Consider the following 23,930-nt stretch of genomic DNA (forward strand, 5'->3'; position numbering starts at 1 on the left):
TGTTGCGATGGGGATGCTGGGTGTGGTGACTATACAGTGAGTGTCAAATTGAAGTGTACAAAATTATTTGATTTATAAAGTTCTTATTTCAGCCTTTAAATTAAGTAATTATACAAAATATTGTAGTAAAATAAATATTTTTTTTAAACAACGTTCCATTCAGTGGTGACAGAAAATTTGAGTTTTTTTGCTACAAAAAAAGCTTGCAAAAGTATGGCTTTTGTACACATTATGTTGGCGTTTACTGTAAGCTTATTTATATAATAAAAATCTCTCAAATGCCATACAAAATGAGTTATAGAGATGCGCAAGATTCAAATTCGGCGCTATAACTACTTAAAGAACTGTCTGGACCGTATCTGATTTGGGTATTGGAGGCAATAAGTGAATACTAAAACAAGTAAGAGCGTGCTAAGTTCGGCCGGGCCGAATCTTATAAACCCTCCACCATTGATCACATTTGTCGAGTTCTATGAGCGGTATCTCTTTTTAGACAAACATAGAATATTGAATAAGAACCGTTATGCTATTGGTTGTGCTACAGTTATGCAAGTTACAGTCCGATTCGGACCATAAATGAATACTTGAACATTGTAGAAATCATGGTGTAATATTTCAGTTCACTCGGATAAGAATTGCGCCTTGTAGGGGCTCAAGAAGCAAAATCGGGAGATAGGTTTATATGAGAGCTGTATCAAACTATTGATCGATTCAGACCATATTAGACACGTATATTGAAGGTCATGAGAGAAGCCGTTGTACAAAATTTCAGCCACATCGGATGAGAATTGCGCCCTCTAGAAGTTCAAAAAATCAGATCCCAGATCGGTTTATATGGCAGCTATATCAGGTTCTATACCAATTTACACCATACTTAGCACAGTTATTGGAAGTCATAACAAAACACCTTATGCAAAATTTCGGCCAAATCGGATGACAATTGGCTTCTCTATTGGCTCAAGAAGTCAAGCTCCAAGATCGGTTTATATGACAGCTATACCAGATTATGAACAGTTAAATTGGACCAGAATTGCGCCCTCTAGAGGCTCAAGAAGTCAAGACCCAAGATCGGTTTATATGGCAGTTAAATTAAAACATGGACCGATTTAAACCATACTTGGCGTAGCTCTTTGAAGTGCTACCGAAACACTACGTCCAAAATTTCAGTCAAATCGGATGAGAATTGCCCCCTCTAGAGGCTCAAGAAGTCAAGACCCAAAATCGGTTTACATGGCAGCTATATCAAAACATGGACCGATGTAAACCATACTTAGCGTAGTTGTTGGAGGTGATACCAAAACATTACGTGCAAAATTTTAATAAAATCGGATAATAATTGCGCCCTCTAGAGGCAACTATATCAAAACGTGGACCGATTTGGCCCATTTACAATACCAACGGACCTACACTAATAAAAAATATTTGTGCAAAATTTCAAACGGCTAACTATACTCCTTCAAAAGTTAGCGTGCTTTCGACAGACGGACGGACGGACATGGCTAGGTCGACTTAAAATGACATGCTGATCAAAAATATATATCCTTTATGGGGTCTTAGACGCATATTTCGAGGTGTTACAAACTGTATGACGAAATTGGTATACCCCCATCCTATGGTGGAGGGTATAACAAAATGGTTGTGTTAAAATTAACTACTTTCGAATATAGTTGAACTAAATACATACAGCGCTAAAGACATTTTTATTCCTTTTTAGTTAATGAAGATCTACATTATTGTATAATTACATCAAATGAACTTCGTTATGGTTAAATGCTTAATAAATGGAACTAAATTATTCTTTTTTAAGTGCATATTTTGAACAATTGTGAAAGATATTTTGAACTGAAATCAACACAATTGATGGAATAAAATATCCGAAATTTTTACTGTGTGGTTATACAACTGAACAACATTTTGGTAAATTCTTGAATTCTATTCCTTTCAGATTTAATTGTAGATGTATTAGTTATTCTTATTTTAGACCTTTATTGATTTACTAGCTGACCCGGGCCCGCTCCGCTGCGTCTTCTGTTACTTTATTTTGGAACAAAAGTTTCCTTGGAATATTTATTTTCGACAATTAAAGATCTTTTGGTGAAATACCATGCTACGAAAATAGTATATCGCTTGACGAACAGTTTAACAATATAAGTGCCTTTATCTGCCTTTAAGGTGTACTCCATTCTTAAAATACTTCATTTCAGCCCGATATTCTCATGATGTCTGATTTAGTGGTGTTTTCGGGGGAGAGGTGGTCCTCCAGATATCAGCATCGTGCTCTTCTCTCAAATACCATTTATTTTAACTCCGTATTGCCATTGGCTTAAGAGGAGTTTACAAGTTGAGGCGTCGCCCAAACACATGGCTCCAAAATAGGTTATCAAATTCGTTTTATAATCTCAAATACCTTTCATTTGAGCCACATATTGGCATTGTTGAAAATTTTTTCCCCTTTGGGGGTGTTTTGGGAAAGGGGTGATGCCCTAAATACATGGTCCTACATTTGGATATCAAATTTGTATTCTACTCATAAATACCTTTATTTTAGCCCCATATTGCGATGGTCACTAAAAAATTTCTGTTTGTGGGGTATTTTGGATATCAATTCTTGCGAAAATGGGTATCAATTCTTACTCTACCCCCAATTCTTTTCATTTAAGCTACTCTATTCTCATATATCTTTATATCATTTATTTGAACCCCATATTGCCGTTGCTCTCAAAATTGGATATTAAATTCGTTTTCTAATCTCATTTAAACTCCTTGTTGCAAAAGTCAGCAAATATGTCCGGTTTGGGGTATTGACCCTAAAAACTATGAATATTTAGTTCCACTCTCTTCAAGACCCAAATTATCTTGGTGAGCAAATACGTCCTATTTGTTGTTATGGTGGTGGAACGTCCCCTAGACAGTTGGCCTCTAATGTTGGAATTAGATACGTGGTCTACTACCACATACCTTTAGTTTGAGCCCCATATCTCCATAGTCGGCAAACATGACCGGATTGGGGGATGGGCGGCCACTCAGTGAGTTGGCCTTGAAAATATTGTATATATCGGATTCGAGTTCCACTTTGAAAACCCTCTTATTTGAGCTTCATATATGCAATAGTCAGAAAATACTTACTATTTGGGTGGTGTTACGGGGGTGGGGCCACTTTTCCCGAATATTGATATCATCGTGCTTTCAAATTCGTGCTTTACTCCCAAAGACCTTTCATTTGAGCTCCATATTGCTATGGTCGCAAATTTGTCCCATTTGGGGGATGTTTTCGGTGAGAGGCGGCCCCCCAAACACTTGATCCCATATTTGGATATCAGATTCGTATTCAACATTCAAATACCTTTTATTAAAGACCCATATTCCCATGGTCAGTTAATAAGTCCTGTTTGGGGGGGGGGGGGGTTTTGGGAAAGGGGTGGACCCCGACAAACGTGGTCCCACATTTGGATATCAGATTCGTATTCTACACGCAAATACCTTTCATTTGAGTCCCATATTGCTATGGTCGGTAAATATGTCCGATTTAGGGGTGTTTTGGGGCTAGGGTTTTCGCCCTAGTACTTGGTCCGACAATTGGATATTAGATACGTTTTCTTATCCTAAATACCTTTCATTTGAGTCCCATATTGTCGTGATTGGTCTAAATATATGTTTGGTAGGTTTAAGGGTGGGGCAGCCCCCTATGTACCCCATCCGAAATTTGGATACGAAATTTTTATTTTTAAGGTACTATATGAGAGCGCACAAAATTTCGCTTAAATCGCACCACCCATCTCTGAGATCTGGCGTTTCTGAAAATTAGGGTAAGGGGGAGGCCCCCCCTCAAGATATCAAAAAATGTAGTACCCTTCTTTCACCACGGGGTCATTATGCACCATCTGTGAAATTTTCAAGAAAATTGGTTCAGCCGTTTCTGAGTCTATAAGGAACACACAAACTTACAAACATACGAACAAACAAACAAACAAACCAATAAACACAAATTGATTTTTATATATAAGATTTCAAATTTACACATTGCTATTGTAATAAGAATTTTGCATACATTCGGGTATGACATTGGTTTCGTTTCACAGGCTGTATATACATATATTCTTGATCAGCGTAAAAATCTAAGACGACCAAACATGTCCGTCCGTCTGTCTGTTGAAATCACGCTACAGTCTACAAAAATAGAGATATTGAGCTGAAACTTTGCACAGATTCTTTTTTTGTTCATAAGCAGGTTAAGTTCGAAGATGGGCTATATCGGACTATATCTTGATATAGCCCCCTTATAGACCGATCCGCCGATTAAGGGTTTTAGGCCCATAAAAGTCACATTTATTATCCGATTTTGCTGAAATTTGGGACAGTGAGTTCTGTTGGGCCCTTCGGCATCCTTCGTCAATTTGGCCCAGATCGGTTCAGATTTGTATATAGTTGCCATATAGACCGCTCCGCCGATTTAGGGTCTTAGGCCCATAAAAGCCACATTTATTATCCGATTTTGCTGAAATTTGTGACAATGAGTTGTGTTCGGCCCTTCGATGTCCTTCGTCAATTTTGCCCAGATCGGTCCAGATTTGGATATAGCTGCCATATTGACCGACCCTCCGATTTAGGGTCTTAGGCCCATAAAAGCCACATTTATTATCCGATTTTGCTGAAATTTGGGACAATGAGTCGTGTTAGTCCCCTCGACATCCTTTGTCAGATCGGTCCAGATTTGTATATACCTGCCATATAGACTGATCCTCCGTGGCCCATAAAAGGCGCATTTATTGTCCGATATCGCCGAAATTTGGGACATTGAGTTATGTTAAACCCATTGACATAGTTCTGTATTATGGCACAGATCGGTCAAGATTTGGATACAGCTGCCATATAGACCGATCTCTCGATTTAATATTTTGGACCCATAAAAGGCTCAATTTATTGTCCGATGATGCCGAAATTTGGATAGAGAGTTGAGTTAAGTCCCTCCACATATTTCTGCAATTTGGTCTAGTTCAATCAAGATTTGCATGTAGCTGCCATATAGATCGATATCTCCATTCAAAGTCTTGGTCCCAAAAAAGGCGCATTTACAATCCGCTTTAACGATGTTATATTTTTAGATATAGCTACTAAAAAGACCAAAATTTTTTTATACATAATTAAACAATAACTTGTACTTATTAGTATTTGGTGCAAATCGGATCATATTTCGATATAAGTGCTATGGGATATAAGGTAGGCAATTTTCACTGGATTTTGATGAAAGGTGGTTTACATATATACCCGAGTTTGTGGGTATCCAAAGTTCGGCCCGGCCGAACTTAACGCCTTTTTACTTGTTATACCCTCCACCATAGGATGGTGGTCTACTAATTTCGTCATTATGTTTGTAACTATTCGAAATAATCGTCTGAGACCCCATAAAGTATATATATCTTGTTTTGATATAGCAGCCATATAAACCGATCTTGGATCTTGACTTCTTGAGCCTCTAGAGTGCGCAATTCTTATCCGATTGGAATGAAATTTTGCAGGACGTATTTTGTTATGACTTTCAACAACTGTGCTAAGAATAACTCAAATCGGTCCATAACCTGATATAGCTACCGTATAAACCGATCTGGGGTCTTGACTTCTTAAAATTAAATTTTGTACAACGGCTTCTTTCATGACCTTTTACATATGTGTCGAAAATGGTATGAATCGGTTTATAGCCTAATGCAGCTCCCCTATAAATCGATTTCCCTATTTTACTTCTTCAGCCCATAAAGTGTGCAATTCTTACTAGATTTATCTGAAATTTACACAATGACTTCTACTATGGTCCCCAATATCCGCCCGCTGATGATATTTCGTGGTCGAAGTTCGAAACGCGATCCGGGATTACCAGTCAACTGCTTCTAACAACAACACACTTTTGCTGACTTTAAATGTTTTTCTCTATACTTTTTTTTGAATAGAAAGCATTAAACAATGATCTAGAGCCGGACAATATTTTGAAATGGAATCTCAATAAATTTATTTTGCATACATTTTTAAGAAAATCCATGGTGGTGGGTTCCCAAGATTCGGCTCGGCCGAACTTAGCTCGCTGTCACTTGTTAATTTTTTTTCATCCATACCAAAACAACGCGTCCTAATGTGCACGCTATAATTAGAACCACAAAAAATCTTATAATACTGTCCACCATAGGATGGGGAACACCGCATGCAAAATTTCATCCAAATCGGTAAAAAACTGAGGCTTGCGGGGGCTCAAGAATTCAAATCGGGAGATCGGTTTATATGGGAGTTATATCTAAATCTTAACCGATATGGCCCATTTGCAATCCCCAACGACCTACATCAATATTAAGTATTTGTTCAAAATTTCAATCGTTTATCAAAAACGTAATCTTCATTGAATTGATTTCCATCAACTTGATGTTCTTGCTCTGTGTGAGACTCAGGTGCATGAGGATTCTGATCTACACGATTTTCACATAGCTGGGTACCACACCCTATCCCATTTCATTTCCCACAGAGTTGGTGTGGTTCATTGACGTGGCGATATAATGACCCAGAATTTGACTCCCTTTGGTTAAATTCAGGATCGGAACACTCTACTACATTTCGAATTTCTATATAGAAGTCCAAACTCGGAATGGGAGGCTTCCTTTAATCGTTGTGATGCCTTTTCTGATCCAATTTCGATCCTTTTGGAGGATATTCCGGTCGGTGAAGTTGTTGAAGTTGCTGGGGCTGTCAATGTCCACAATTATTTCTGGCTTTCCCATTAAAGCCAGACGACTCCGATAAAAAGAACATTATCAAATCGAAAGGCGCGAATTAGGATTTTATTTTAGAAGCATGGATTCTTCGGAGAATTTTATGTAGTGCCCTAGTGCTCATCTTCCTGCGGAGACAAAGAGGGAAATCTGGTAACAGATACTGTGCTTAAGCCGCTAATACACAGCATGAAGTTGTCTTATGACATGTCACTTTTTGTATTCACATGTAAAAAGTAAATATAATTCTTCCCGTCGTAAAATTCTAAGACGATTTAACGATGTCCGTGTGTCCGTCAATTGTAATCACAGTCTTTAAAAATACAGATGTTGAGTTGCATTATTGTACAGACTCATGTCAGACATATCGACCGATCTGGCGATTTAAGGTTTTAAGAGGGTTAAAACCGCATTTTTCGTCCGATTTCGCTGACATTTTAAACGGGAAGTTGTATTAGGGGCCCCGACATTCAAACCGAATAAGGCTCATATCGGACCATATTTACTTATAGCTGCAATAGTGCACTAACTGTACAATACTGCTGCCAAATCAGCCAAAAATTAAAATTTGTTGGACCGTAGAATGCTAATCGGGAGATGGGCTAATATGGGATTAATATCAGGTTATAGATCGATTTTGACCATATCTGGCACAGTGGCTGGAAGAAGTAACAAAACATTACTTACAAATTGTTAGCCCAATCGAATAATAGTTGCGGTTCACATTGGAGGTTTATCGGATTATAGATCGATTTGGATCGTACTTGGCACTTCTATGTGCAAAATTGCGGCTTCCAGGCGCTCAAGAAATAAAATTGGGAGATGGTAAAAACTTCTTATTTATATGCATATGCCTGAAAACGTACTTCCACAGAACTGAAGGTGAATTCAAAATCCACCTATTCTGGGTCTTAGTCCATTGAGAGTTTATTCGGTAGAAGTAGAGGAGACGGGCTTTTAAGGCTATGAACTACTTACACATCCTGAAGAACTGTAATCTGTGGATATTCTATATGGAGGCCAACGCCATTTAAATCTGTAAATAAATCCTAAAAATCTAATTAATTCCCATCATCAATGGTGGTGAATATCCTAGGTTTGTCCAAAGCTGACATTTTAACTTTCTCCAGAGGATTCGGCATTACTTCTCAGGTCGATAGAGTAATAAAGTTCTATAATACAGACTTCCAGCGGAACTTTATATACTCTCCTCAGTGCATGTACTCCGGTCGATGGCTTATAATAAGAAAATCCGCATTCAAAGTTCAGGTGAGTCGTTGTAAACAACCGACCTACATCAATAAGTAAATAGCTGCATTCTTTCCATGGATATGTGAGACTCATGTGGTCAGTTGGACTTACATGGGCTATTTAATTTATATGCACTTTACAGGGCTTTATATCAACTTTACGAGTTGTTAAAATAGAAACACGAGCAGAGTTCTCCCCTAAGCCACTTTGTCTAAAATTTTTCATATCCTATCTTGTAAACAACTAAACTCCATTTTTATACCCTCCACCATAGGATGGGGGCATACTAATTTCGTCATTTTGTGAGTAACTCCTCGAAATATTCATCTGAGACCCCATAAGTATATAGATTCTTGATCGTCATGTCATTTTAAGTCGATCTAGCCATGTCCGTCCGTCTGTCTGTCGAAAGCACGCTAAATTTCGAAGGAGTAAAGCTAGCCGCTTGAAATTTTGTAATTGGGCTATATCGGTCCATGTTTTGATTTAAACCGATCTTGGGTTTTGACTTCTTGAGCTTCTAGAGGGCGCAATTCTTACTCGATTTGGCCTAAATTTGCTTGAGGTGTTTTGTTATGATTTTAAACAAGTATCTTAAGTGTAGTTCAAATCGGTTCATAACCTAGTATAGCTGTCATATACACCGATCTGGGGTCTTGACTTCTGCAGCCTCCAGAGGGCACAATTTCTTTCCGATTTGGCTGAAATTTTGCACAAAGTGTTTTGCTCTGACTTCGAACAGCTATGCTAAGTATGGTTTAAAGGTAGGTACATAACTTGATATAGCTGCCATATAAACCGATCTTGAATCTTGACTTCTTGAGCCACTAGAGAGCGTAAATCTTATCCTATTTGGCAGAAATTTTGCAAGAAGAGTTTCGTTAGGACTTCCAACGAATGTGTCAATATAGTTGGTCCATAACCTGGTATAGCAGCTATATAAACCGATCTGGGATCTGGCATCTTGAAATTTTGTACAACGACTTCTCTTATGACCTTCAATATACGTGTCAATTATGGTCTGAATCGGTCTATAGCCTGATATAGCTCCCATATAAACCGATCTCCCTATTTAATTTTTAACTACAATATTTTACACAACGACTTCTACTATTGTCTCCAAAATTCAATTCAATTATGGTGCGAATCGGACGATATCATAGTAATTAATTTCTTTCATCATATGTTTGCCTAAAAAGAGATACCGGAAGAAGAACTCGACAAATGCGATCCCTGGTTTAGGGTATATAAGATTCGGTTCGGCCGAACTTAGCACGCTTTTACTTGTTTAGAATAAATATTACCACAAATAAAGAAGACACACTATGTTTAAATTTTACCTACGGTTATCGGTACCAACGATTATAATCGATCGTAATGTGAAGTAAGACAAACCCACAAACAACTGTCAAAATATTATTGACTGACGCAAATCAAAGTGACGACAGCTACGTCAGCGATAACGGCAATTGAAATGAACGATTGCGTTGGAAAACTATATACGAGTATTTTATTATTGATTACAATTGTATTTATGTTCAATCATTTTTAGCACATGCAACATAGGATACCACTTCATCTGTACAACGTTGCTTGACTTCATCAAAGTAAAAGCCATTTGGGCATACATTTGTGCCGATTTCTCTACCATCCTGACACAATGAAAATCCACGACAACCATCGCCATCGATGTTAGCCATTTGCATATGATCAATGCCCATATCGATACACCGATTATAGGGACAACGAACATTTGAACGGAGCAAACAAGAGCCTCCATTTTCGGGAGTGAAGAAACGTTCGGGATTGCAACGACCATATTGCATCTGGAATTCTCCCGTTTGGGTCATCATACAGTAGTAGTAACCATCACAGGATTGACCATCCGATATGAAAACATCATGTTCTAAACATTTTACTTCGTTAGGGATTTCAGGATTTGTTGTGGTTGTTATTTCAGGTGGCTGTGTTGTCTCTGGTTCTGGCGTTGTATTAGGTTGCCCTGTTGAGGTGGGTTCAGTTTCGGGGCTTTCCGTAGAAGTGTCTTGAGTTGTGGCATCAGCAGTTGTGGTTGTTTCTGGGTTAACTGTGCTTTCAGTCACCTCTGGTTCCTGGGTTGAAGTTTCCGATTCTTCTGGTGTGGTTGTTGTCTCAGTTGGCTGAGTTGTTTCAGGCTCAGGCGTTGTATTTGGTTGCCCCGTTGAGGTGGGGTCAGTTTCGGGACTTTCCGTAGAAGGGTCTTGAGTTGTGGTATTAGCAGTTGTAGTTGTTTCTGGGTTTACTGTGCTTTCAGTCAGCTCTGGCTCTTGCGTTGTCTCTGTAGTACCGTTGGTAGTTCCAGATCCTTCTGTAGTTGGAGGCTCTTCTGTTGAGTTGGGGTTTTCAGTACTTTCAGATGGCTCAAGCGTTGTAGTTTGAGTTGGCTTTTCTGTGGTGGCAGGTTCTTCTGTCGTCGTCTCTGGTTCTGGTGTTTCGGTAGGCAATTCAGTAGTGTGGGTTGTTTGTGGCTCTTCTGTCGTTTCAGGATCTTCTGTAGTTTGAGTAGCTACTGATGTGCTAGGGGTTTCTGTTTCCGTAGCTCTAGTAGTTTCTTGTTCTGTTGTAACAGTTTCCGTAGTTTCTGGTTCGATTGTTGTGGAGGGATGTTCAGTACTTCCAGGCTCTTCCGTTGTTTTCTCTGTTGTTGGCGGCTGGGTATCAGTGCTTTCTGGTCTTTGTGTCGTAGTTTCTGGTTTCTCTGGCTTTTTTGCTTTCTCACATTTGCCCTTAGCAGCATTAAATTCATGATCTTTTTTACATTTCTCATAATGCATCTTTGAATTTCTGCATGTGTGATAGCCATCATTGGTAAGGGGATCTTTGATGTGAACTCCATCTGGCACAATATTACAATAGTCCTCAGGCAGTAGAGTAATTTTACAACGATAGTTAGAATCGCATTTTCTGGAATTTGGATTGAACATAGAGCCATCCTGGCAATGACGTTGTACGCCCTCACCATTCTCACAGTAAAAGTATCGTTGACACGAGTAGGGATCAGCTACAAATATGTCGTGCTGACCCCAACATGGTTGACTCGACAGACATTTGATAGTTCCCTTTCTAACACATTTTCCCCTATTACGTTCGAACCATTCACTCTGACGACAGGAGAACGAAGTACTTGTATCACTTCTACATTCTATGTAGACATGACAATAATTAGGATCTTTGATTTTAGTTCCATAGGCTATTAACGGACATAGCTCATCGGGATCGAAGGTGTTCTCCGGCAGTGCAAATGTTGGCACTACAAAAACAAAAGCCAACAATAGGACAAATGCGGGGTTGAAAAAAGCTGGTGCGCCTGAAATTGAAGAATTGTAGGAATGTTTAAAAAAGTAGTGAATTTAATTATTACAAGCAAAAGTTAATGATAAATTCACTCTTATCGGTTAGGTCGAAAAGAGTGTGCGGATATTAATCCTAAGCCAGAGATCGGCTTGTTGAGTACTCTACCAAAAAAGGAAACTCCAAAAAATCTAGGTAAGGAATTAAGTGATACACATAAAAGTTCTCCATTCTTCGCTCCTAAGATGGTTCAAGTCTAGTATTGTGCCGCCGACGAAGTGCCGGAGTCGGTTAGCCGCAAAAGCTGGTCAATGATAAAGAAAATATTCCAATGTCTTCCCAATATTCCCTACACACGCACTTATTTAACGCTCCCTACTTTAAGCCATTCTTTGGATTCGGTTAAATACTGAAGAGCAGGAGAATTTTAAAAGCGTCATTCACTAAACCAAATAGCACTGCCTGCAAGTTAATAGTTTGTTATTTTATTAATTTTGCCTTTTCCAAAATATTGGGTTTGAAGTTAGTTTTTATACCCTCCACCACAGGATGGGGGACGGTTTTTATACCCTGCAATATAAACCGATCTGGGATCTTGACTTCTTGAGCCTCTAGAGGTCACAATTATTATCCAATTTGCCTGAAATTTTGTACGACGGATCCTCTCATGACCTTCAACATACGTGTTTGTTATGGTCTGGATCGGTCTATAGCCCGATGCAGCTCCCATATGAATCGATCTCTCTATTTTACTTCTTGAGGCCTCAAAGGGCGCAATTCTTATTCGAATTGGCTGACATTTTACAAAGGTCTCCAACATATAATTTAATTGTGATCCAATCCGGACCATATCTTTATATCGCTCTAATAGCAGACCAAATCTTTTCTTATATTCTTTTTTGCCTAAGAAGAGATGCCGGGAAAAGAACTCGACAAATGCGATCCATGGTGGAGGGTATATAAGATTCGGCCCGGCCGAACTTAGCACGCTTTTACTTGTTTTATCTAGCAAACTTCATAGTTAGGTTAAGCTTTCATTAAATGGAAAATTATCATCTCCCAAGGATACCGATGCCACCATAGGAAGTACCTTGTATCACCTGCTGAACATAAAACTTCTGACGAACTTACGTCTGGACCATTTTCGTATGTCTTTTATTGACCAATCAGTTCTGTGGCTCCTTGTTTTGGTTCGAAGGCAAGCAGGCTTAGGCGATTCTATCAAGACTTGTTATCAGCTTAGTTACCGCTTGACAAGCATGTCTTTCACAGTTTTCACTTCCTTCATTTCGCTTTCCGCCCGTTTAACGGAGGGTCTACAGTAGTTTTACCATGGCAGAACTAATGTAAAAATGACCAGTGAAATTGGCGTCATTTGCGACTCCCTAGTCACATCTCCTTCCACAGATAGTCTCCTGGTGCAATGTAGATCATTGTCTGTGTCTCTGCTACTAGAGAGAAAATGTGAGTATTTGCCAACCACTGGTTGGCAAAAATACTCACTGTATTGCAGATTACATTGTACGTACACAAGAAAATAAATCCCAAGCAGTTCCATTGGCTTGCAAAATAATTGCAATTATGTGCTCGTCCCTGGTATTGACACATTCTCACACACAACCTTTTTTCCTTTGACTGAGCAAAAAGTAGTCAGTACATTGAGCAGCTCTGTCGCATGCGGGTGGTAAACTTGAAAAGTGTAAATTTTTAAAGTTTCGGAACGAAACGCTAGTATATATAATGACAAAAATCATTAAAGCAACACATAAACGGTTGCCAGGTACAAGAAAACACAACAAGAATATCTAACGCACATACTTTGTTTGGTAACATTTGCGCGATTAAGAAATATCCATCACATAGTAGGTATTTAAATGTGCGAAATCAACAACAACAATTTTCTGTTTAACTAATTGCAAAATGAATGCAGTAGATCATAATACAAAACCATAATAGGTTGTGCGAATATGTAGGATTTTGATCTAACTGTGTACGAAAACATCGAAACAAATCTAAATATACTTTGAAAGAGTTTTAATTACCAACTGAAAATTAAATTAATTTAAAAAATAAAAAAACTAGTTGAAATCCCGAATAACATGTTCCGTATATCAAGAATGAAAGGTATTGTCAGGGCAAAACAACATTTTGTTCGCACAAATTCTTGCAAGAATTAATTGCAAAAAAATTTACTTTTATCGTAAACAAAGTCCAAAATATTTCAGACAAGAAGTTTACATAGCGAAAATTTCCTTTATGCTACAGTAAGAAAACCAATTAATATAACGGCAGCTCAAGAATCTGTAGACCTAAGCAAATGGATCATCGGGTGTGTTGCCTCCTCTACTTTGGAATATAGCCATTATAATATTGTCACTGGAAAAAAAAACGTGTAAAATGGACGTGCTGAGGATGTTGCTGTTGCGGTTAAGGAAACGTTTTCCGCCACTCTTAGAAATTTACTTCATATGTACCTGCAAGAGAGTCATTGGGAAAAGTTGGGGGTTAAGCCATGTGTCATGCACGATTTCGAGAAGAGATTCTTAGTGAGGACTCAGATGGCACTGAATCTTACTTAAAGACAGAGTGTCTATGATACTTGAAATGACAAGGTCAGATATTGGCACCTTTAAATAACCAATGACTAGGTTAGGGACGGGTGGCCAGTAAACCGATATGCTGTACTGCAAGATTACTGAAGAGCGAGATAATGAAGAAAGAGTAAAACGAACACTTTGCTGTTTGAAAAACCACTACCATTCTGTGCTTGGCAGTATTTTTATCTTGAATTCATCGCCTCTACAGTGAGATAGAGAAATTACTCGCTGAATATGAAAGCGTCTCGCTATCATTTTCAAATAACTGTTCACACAAATCGTTTGGAAGCTGTTTGTTTTCTCATAAAAAAACTAGGCGTGTGTGTGTGTTTTTACCCATGTTCTCAATTGTCTCCTACAATATTCTATTTTTAAACGAAGAGTTCAGTTCTTGAAAGATTCATCGGGTCATGATTGTAGTGTGCCTTGAAAGCAGGAATGAATGGCCTTGCGTAGGCCTTTGATACACACTGTGGTTGTATTGGAGAAGTACAATACAAGGCACCTAATGGTGACGCCAAATGGTGACGAACTATACTACAAGCAGCCATAACATGAGGCATGAATTCGGTTGTGGGTTTGTTGTTAGTCGGAGACTGAAACACCTTGTCTTCAGCTTTACTTCGGTCGATCAGAGGCTAGCCACGTTCCGCATCAAAGCCAAATTTTTCAAAATCGGCCATATTGGTGCCCATGCCCAGAAGAAAGATTAGCGCCTAGAAAGCTGCTTCGCCCACGATATTAAAATCGTTCTGGGAGATTTAATGCGAATTAATAGGTAGCGGCGCCGTGGCAAACCATGGTCCACTTCATGAAAATGCCGCGATATCCGTATTTGGGTACCGGAAGCCTCCCCCGAGAAACTTATGGTAGAATCAAGAGTGTCGAAATGCTACTGAAGCCAAGAATGCGGCACACAGAGCAACCCTGCAATCAGTATCAACGCGCCAGATGAAGGAGAATTATCGCGAGAAAAAGCAAAGTCATTACTGTTGCCTTATATTACTTATGGTATAAAAGTGTACTCCGGCACTGGAATAGGAAGCCTAAACCGTCTTAAAACATGTGTCAATCGCATCGTTAGATACGTCTATAACTTGAGATTCTGACCATGTTTCACCACAGACGGTTGAGTTCTTAGGCAACACCTTCGATAATTTTGTTGACCTTAAAGTTATTAAGATATTTTATAAAGTTCAGGAAACCGACATACCTCTTTTGAAATTCGAATTTGGCGTCTCTCAGAGAACTTGTTCGTTACTTTTACCCACATTTCGTACTCTAATTATGCAACGATCGTTTCAAATTCGAGCAATAAGGATATGGAACAACCGAATACATTATGAATTTAGACAATTTTCTTGGTTATGTAGCAAATTTAAGGAATTAATAACATCACATTTATAAAAATTTATGTTTTGTCTGTATTGCAGCTGCTAAGCAAGTTTGTCTTCTTCATGTTCGTATTAAAATTTTTATCTTTAATTATTTATATAGTAGTTAATAATTACAATTAATTCTTGAAATATTAATAATAACAATTGTTGTGATAATGTCTCACATTGTTGAACTATGTAATCGAATTGGCCAATTTTAATTTGGCTTACAGATTATGAAGTAAATGAAAAAGAGAGACGAGAAACGTCTATTCTGCATAAAGAACTAGTAAAAAGGCGTAAAAGTTCAGCTCGGCCAGATACCCACCACCACGAGTATATATGTAAACCACATTTTGTCATAATCCGGTGAAAAATGCTTAATTTATGCCGCCACAGCAGCCATATCGCAATATGGTCTGATTTGGACCAAATTCGGCACAGACATTGAGTGGTTTAATAAGTACAAGTCATTGCGCATTGCATGAGGCCAAGACTTTAAATCGAGAGATCAATCTATATGGCAGCTATATCAAACTCTGAACTGATCTAGGTCAAATTGAAGAGGAATGTCGAAAGGCCTAACACAACTTACTGTCCAAAATTTCGGCGACATCGGACAATAAATGCGCCTTTTACGGGCCCAAGACCTTAAATCGAGAGATCGGTATATATGGCAGGTATATTAAAATCTGGACCAATCTGGGCCAAATTGAAGGAACATGTCGATGGGCCTAACACAACTCACTGTTCCAAATTTTGGCAAAATCGGACTATAAATGTGCCTTTCATAGGCCCAAATCCTTAAATCGAGATATCAGTCTATATGGCAGCTATATCCTATATGGCAGCTACATCTGGACCGATCTGGTCAAAATTGCAGAATGATGTTGACTGGCTTAACACAATTCACTGTCCTTAATTCCGGCGACATCGGACAATAAATTCGCTTTTTATGGGCCTGAAACCTTAAATCGAAATCTGGACTGATCTGGGTCAAATAGAAGAAAGATGTCGGAGAGCCTAACGCAACTCACTGTCCCAAATTTTGGCAAAATCGGGCAAAAAATTAGCTTTTTATGGGCCCAAGACCTAAAATCCAGAGATCGGTCTATGACAGCTATATCCAAATCTCCACCGATCGGGACCAAATTGAAGAAGAATGTCGAGTGGTCTAATGCAACTCACGGTTCCAAATTTCAACAAAATCGGATAATAAATGTGTCTTTTATTGGCCTAAGACCTTAAATCGGCGGATCAGGATGGGGGCTATATTAAGATATAGTCCGACATAGCCCACCTTCAAACTGAATCTGCTTATAGACAAAAAAAAAAAAGAATCTGTGTAAAGTTTCAGCTCAATATCTCTAATTTTAAGACCGTAGCATGATTTCAACAGACAGACGGACGGGCATAGATAGATCGTCTTTAATGCGTCTACTATCAGGAATATATATACTTTATAGGGTTGGAAATATATATTTTGATGTGTTGCAAATGGAATGACAAAATAAATATACCCCCGTTCTTCGGTGGTGGGTATAAAAATGATATGGAAAGAAGTGAATGTGAGCGAATTGAGATGTACAGCCGTCAGAATTCAGTCCGGAAATTTTAACAAAGAATTAAACAACAAACTGATGGCTTTGGGGCTGGCACATCTTCCTGCAGAGACAAATAAGGGGAGCTGGGAATCAGCTGCTAGTGCCCGACGATGGTGGCGAAAATGATACCGCAGAACTAATCCCTAATGATTGTGTAAAATGTTTACTTCGTAGTCAAAATGAGGTTTAAGTAGCAGTGACCCGACTGCATAACAACAAGGCAGCAGGAGCCGATGGGCTGCCCGCTGAACTTATTAAGACCGGAGGCGACACGCTGATAAGGCGTTTGCATCAGATCGTCTGCATGATCTGGCTAGAAGAACGCATACCCGATGATTGGAACCTCAGTATTCTATGTTCCAGGAAAGGATACAAGACAGAATGTGCCAACTTAAGAGAAATCGCATACCACACACTATCAAGCGTACTGTTGGAACGATTAAAATCTAAAGTCAATGAGATAAATGGGCCCTACCGATGCGGCTTTAGACCTGGTAACTCCACCATAGACCAGATATTCACAAAATGTGTGGACCAGTTTGCATTGGTGTAGAATATTGGCGTCAAATGAACCAAGAGCTGTATGACGTCGTTAGCATAGGTAAACGTATCAATATACAACGGTTGCGTTGGCTATGCCATGTTGTCGTAATAAGTGAAGAAGCTCCAGCGAATAAGTTTTATGAAGGCCAGCACTGTGGTATAGGCAAATCGGGACAACCAGCACTCCGATGGGAAGATCAAGTGGTGAAAGATATCTCTAAACTTAGTGTCAAAGATTGGAGATGGAGCGCAAAAGATCGAGGCGCTTGGAAAGCTGTTCTAAGTTCGGCTAATCGGACAATTGCTCTGTCATTGCCAATTAAAGTAAAATAAGTAATGCATTGGGTGTATACTGCAGTAGTCAAACCTATAGTGCTATAAGCTGTTGTGGTTTGATAGACGGCGCTTCAAAAGTCCACCTACTGTTCAATGCCCAGTTGAATGCAATGATGGCTTGTTTGTACATTGCATCCGCAATGAGAACGACACCATCTGATGCACTATCCCATTACAGCCGGTTGTACGTACCGGGTTAACCAGATGGAGTAATTTATCTGCAACCGCTGCCGCCTCAGTGTAGGTGTTCATCCTTTTTTCATCATCTGAGAGTCAAATCCCGGAGTGCCTTCTCCTCACGCTTCAGGTCTGTGCCTGGATTGAAAAGAACCCCGGACCCTGGTTCTGTGCGATTTGCCAGAACCGCCTCCATCATCGGTTAACGTCGGTGAGGTAACCGTTGCATGGAGTGGGTGCTTTTCCAATCTTGCTGTGGCCTTCCGTCACTACGGGAGTTTAGTCACATTTAATATGGTGCAAGGTGCTGTGCGTCCTCGTCATCGAACTAAGTGACCCCTCCGACCACTCCTGTGCGGCAATATAGGCAGAAAGCAGCACTCCAGTCCCAACATTACCGGGCCATTGCCGGTAAGTGTATCATTCTTGCAATTGAATTGCAACGGACATCGAGGCATAATTCTCACCATCGACCGACCGCCCGATTTCATAAACTCTGGGCGCCGTACGTTTGTCAATCAGAAGAAGGCCGAGGCAGAGAATGCACCCTCCTCAAATGTGCTAGTTGTCGAGAGAATATTCCGAGACATCATTAACGCAGCAGCCGCTCGCTTTATAAAGGGTGATTTTTTTGAGGTTAGGATTTTCATGCATTAGTATTTGACAGATCACGTGGGATTTCAGACATGGTGTCAAAGAGAAAGATGCTCAGTATGCTTTGACATTTCATCATGAATAGACTTACTAACGAGCAACGCTTGCAAATCATTGAATTTTATTACCAAAATCAGTGTTCGGTTCGAAATGTGTTCACTCAACAATTGGCTAAACAGAGGAATTTCTAGAGTTGTGACAGCTTGGACAGTTCCAGTTTTGTCTGTTCGATATTCATAAGGATTAGAACACAAGTATAAAATCAAGAAACTTCAGACTCACAAGTCTCCAGCTGATTGAAGGAAACTCAACTTGTCCTAGACATCGGTGTCGCCGTGGCAAGAGCAGAGATTTGAATGTTGTATATATATTGCACTTTTCATTGAAGTTTGGTTCCTTCAAATTTTTGGCGTCTTCCCGTAAACTCCTTAAATGTAGGTAATGACAGCTGTTTTTTTTTTACAAGCTGTCATAACCTACATTTAAGGAGTTTACGAGTAGACGCCAAAAATTTGAAGGAGCCAAACTTCAATGGAAAGTGCAAGTATTATATATACAACATTCAAACCTCTGCTCTTGCCACGGCGACACCGATGTCTAGGACAAGTTGAGTTTCCTTCAATCAGCTGGAGACTCGTGAGTCTGAAGTTTTTTGATTTTAAGCTTGTGTTCTAATCCTTATGAATATCGAACAGACAAAACTGGAACTGTCCACGCTGTCACAACTCTAGAAATTCCTCTGTTTAGCCAATTGTTGAGTGCCAGAATTTCGCATATTTCAGAGTTGAAAACTAGTAGTGCTATTGATTTGGGTCAAAACACTTACCCATTTAGAATGAAACACAAATGCAGCGCTGTTGATGATTCCAAATAGATATCCTTTGTTACAATGTTAGCCGTGAAAATAACTTCTGTACAATGCAAACCAACGAATACCTCTAATTGCGAATAAGTGAAATGAAACACTTTTATTTCCGCATAAAATCTTTATGGAACTATTGCAAAAATACCTTGTTAAGAGGCTCATAAAAATATACAATTATTTCTCATTCCATAACAAAACGTATGTGATAAGGCTTGGGAAAAACAATGCAAAACTTTGCAGTGTTTTCTGAAAACTATTGTAAAGAGAGGCACTCGTAATCAATCTTTATCTATAGGTATTATTGTTTTTTGCAAGTAATCGCAAGGCTTGAGTACTACTAATTATCTCCTTGTCAATTGGCACTACTATCAATCTTTACATTTACGAGGCACTAAGCTCCCCAGTGAAATGAGCGAAGTCATTCCGTAGAAAAACTCAACTGTGGCCATTTAAGCGAAATAAAGGTATTTCAAATATGATTTCACTCAAAATCAAATTTACAACTAGATAAGCAGTTCTATACAACGGGGTATTTGAAATTCCCGATTTAGAATATCAGCCGATTAGTAACCAATAAAGATTAATATAATCTTATGCATAAGCGTGGGTCCCAATAGACCTTTGGCTTATCTATTTGCAATGTTCTGGAACAAATGAAATAAAATGACGAAATAAAAACTTCATGTTCTTAAAAGCTGCATAATAGCTGGGACAGAACAATGAAACAATTCAACCTTTATGTGCTTGAAACTAATTATATCCCCACCAACTTGAAAAACACTCCAATAAAATGGCTGAGCCGTCTGCAGAAACTCCATGGCGAAAAAATGAATCACTGAGTAAGGCAAGCGGGCGAAAGCAACTTCAAGGACAAATCTGAATTCAATTCGAATATAGTCACATTTTACAACGTCATTTTCGGCCCGATTTGGAGCAAAATTTGGCTGGGATATCGAGGGGTCAAAAACAACTCACTGCTTCATATTGCAGCTACATTGAGAATGTCAGGGCTACTGATATTGTGGTTTTAATACCATGAACATTCCACTAAGGAACAGGGGCAAACTTCTCACATATCAATGAGTGCAGTCCGATTCAAGTTTAAGCTCAATGATAAGGGGCCTCCTTTTTATAGCCGAGACCGAACGGCGTGCCGCAATTCGACACATCTTTGGAGATGGGCTTTACGTGGCATAGTACCTCACAAATGTTGCCAGCATTAGGAGGGGAAAAACACCGCTGAAAAATTTTTACTGACAAGTTGAGTTAGGACAAGTTGAGTTTCCTTCAATCAGCTGGAGACTTGTGAGTCTGAAGTTTCTTGATTTTATACTTGTGTTCTAATCCTTATGAATATCGAACAGACAAAACTGGAACTGTCCAAGCTGTCACAACTCTAGAAATTCCTCTGTTTAGCCAATTGTTGAGTGCCAGAATTTCGCATATTTCAGAGTTGAAAACTAGTAGTGCTATTGATTTGGGTCAAAACACTTACCCATTTAGAATGAAACACAAATGCAGCGCTGTTGATGATTCCAAATAGATATCCTTTGTTACAATGTTAGCCGTGAAAATAACTTCTGTACAATGCAAACCAACGAATACCTCTAATTGCGAATAAGTGAAATGAAACACTTTTATTTCCGCATAAAATCTTTATGGAACTATTGCAAAAATACCTTGTTAAGAGGCTCATAAAAATATACAATTATTTCTCATTCCATAACAAAACGTATGTGATAAGGCTTGGGAAAAACAATGCAGAACTTTGCAGTGTTTTCTGAAAACTATTGTAAAGAGAGGCACTCGTAATCAATCTTTATCTATAGGTATTATTGTTTTTTGCAAGTAATCGCAAGGCTTGAGTACTACTAATTATCTCCTTGTCAATTGGCACTACTATCAATCTTTACATTTACGAGGCACTAAGCTCCCCAGTGAAATGAGCGAAGTCATTCCGTAGAAAAACTCAACTGTGGCCATTTAAGCGAAATAAAGGTATTTCAAATATGATTTCACTCAAAATCAAATTTACAACTAGATAAGCAGTTCTATACAACGGGGTATTTGAAATTCCCGATTTAGAATATCAGCCGATTAGTAACCAATAAAGATTAATATAATCTTATGCATAAGCGTGGGTCCCAATAGACCTTTGGCTTATCTATTTGCAATGTTCTGGAACAAATGAAATAAAATGACGAAATAAAAACTTCATGTTCTTAAAAGCTGCATAATAGCTGGGACAGAACAATGAAACAATTCAACCTTTATGTGCTTGAAACTAATTATATCCCCACCAACTTGAAAAACACTCCAATAAAATGGCTGAGCCGTCTGCAGAAACTCCATGGCGAAAAAATGAATCACTGAGTAAGGCAAGCGGGCGAAAGCAACTTCAAGGACAAATCTGAATTCAATTCGAATATAGTCACATTTTACAACGTCATTTTCGGCCCGATTTGGAGCAAAATTTGGCTGGGATATCGAGGGGTCAAAAACAACTCACTGCTTCATATTGCAGCTACATTGAGAATGTCAGGGCTACTGATGTTGTGGTTTTAATACCATGAACATTCCACTAAGGAACAGGGGCAAACTTCTCACATATCAATGAGTGCAGTCCGATTCAAGTTTAAGCTCAATGATAAGGGGCCTCCTTTTTATAGCCGAGACCGAACGGAGTGCCGCAATTCGACACATCTTTGGAGATGGGCTTTACGTGGCATAGTACCTCACAAATGTTGCCAGCATTAGGAGGGGAAAAACACCGCTGAAAAATTTTTACTGATGGTCTAGCCAGGATTCGAATCCAGGCGTTCAGCGTTGTAGGCGAAGATGCTAACCTCTGCGCAACGGTGGTTTTAATACCATACCCACGGCTTTACTGGTAGTCGCGTTGACATTCAAGGTCGAGCTAGTAGTGATGTAATAGCCTCCTATAGAACAAAGCGGTCCACCAATCCAAACCAAACCCTGCAAGGCAACTTTTGCGACAAAAAAGCTTTATATCATTTCTAACAACAAACCAAGGAGCATATAGTGGTTGCCATGATAAGGAGTCGACCACCCAAAAAATTGCTCCCATACAAGCAGTATGCCTACATTAGAGATCGTTGAAAACTGCCCTACATAAGGTTATGTATAATTTATTTATTTCTCGGCGTAACAGGCAAACGGTATAATTTCTTATTAACCAAATTATCAAGTTAATGTCTACATAAATAGTTACTACAATAATTTTTACTGCTAGGAAAAATTTATATATTACAGTCAATAAGTACATATATTAGACCGGGTGGATTTTTTTTTAATCGTATAGCAGAAATGTAAACTACATACAATTCTAAGAAGTTTATCCGAAGAAACAATGTATCAAAAGTAAAATCCTAATCCTCTCGACTTCAAAATTTTGTCCTTGTTCTTTAGATATTCGATATTCTTGTGGTCAAGCTACAGGTCGCAATTATTATTCGGTTATCGTAATATTTTGCACAAGTTACTTTTTTGGTCCAAGGACGAACGCTTTGATTTTGAACAAAATCGGCTCAGATTTAGATATAGCTCCCATACATATCTTTCATCTAATATGGCGTTTTAAGGCTGTGGTAGCCACAATTTTGGTCTGATCTTTACAAAATTTTGCACAAGACGTTCATTTAAATGTTCCAAAATGTGTGCATAATTTTTTGACAGCGGTTCAGATACAGCTCCAATATACATTTCATCCGAAATGATACTTGTAGGCTCTAGCAGCCATAATTTTAGTCCGATCATTACACCTCCTCACATTTTTATACCCACCACCGAAGGATGGGGGTATATTCATTTTGTCATCCCGTTTGCAACACATCGAAATATCCATTTCCGACCCTATAAATATATATACATTCTTGATCAGCGTAAAAATCTAAGACGATCTAGACATGTCCGTCCGTCTGTACGTATGTCCGTCTTTCCGCCTGTCTGTTGAAATCAAGCTACAGTCTTTAAAAAAGAGATATTGAGCTGAAACTTTGCACAGATTCTTTTTTTGTCCATAAGCAGGTTAAGTTTGAAGATGGGCTATATCGGCCTATATCTTGATATAGCCTCCATATAGACCGATCCGCCGATTTAGGGTCTTAGGCCCATAAAAGCTACTTTTTTTTTATCCAATTTGCTGAAATTTGGGACAGGGGGTTGTGTTAAGCCCTTCGATATCCTTCGTTAATTTGGCCCATATGGGTCCAGATTTGGATATAGCTGCCAAATAGACCGATCCTCCGATTTAGGGTCTTAGGCCCATAAAAGCCAAATTTATTATCCGATTTCGCTGAATTTTGGGACAGTGAGTTGTGTTAGAGCCCTCTACATCCTACGTTAGTTTGGCCCAGATCGGTCCAGATTTGGGTATAGATGCCATATAGACCGATCCTCCGATTTAGGGTCTTAGGCCCTTAAAAGCC

The 23,930-nt window shown here is 39.0% G+C and overlaps 1 protein-coding gene across 1 annotated transcript; it reads right to left on the reverse strand.

Annotated features, from left to right (window-relative positions):
* Positions 1 to 9,487: 9,487 nt before the first annotated feature.
* On the reverse strand, positions 9,488 to 19,632 carry LOC106094519 (integumentary mucin C.1). The gene is made up of 2 exons (XM_013261742.2): positions 19,444 to 19,632; positions 9,488 to 11,346 (listed from the first exon to the last, which is right to left on the reverse strand). The coding sequence occupies exons 1-2, from the start codon at positions 19,445 to 19,447 to the stop codon at positions 9,539 to 9,541; spliced, it is 1,812 nt and encodes a 603-aa protein (XP_013117196.2). The 5' UTR covers positions 19,448 to 19,632; the 3' UTR covers positions 9,488 to 9,538.
* Between the last annotated feature and the right edge of the window lie 4,298 nt (positions 19,633 to 23,930).

The sequence above is a fragment of the Stomoxys calcitrans genome, chromosome 1, assembly GCF_963082655.1.
Source record: "Stomoxys calcitrans chromosome 1, idStoCalc2.1, whole genome shotgun sequence".
Classification (NCBI taxonomy): Eukaryota; Metazoa; Arthropoda; class Insecta; order Diptera; family Muscidae; genus Stomoxys; species Stomoxys calcitrans.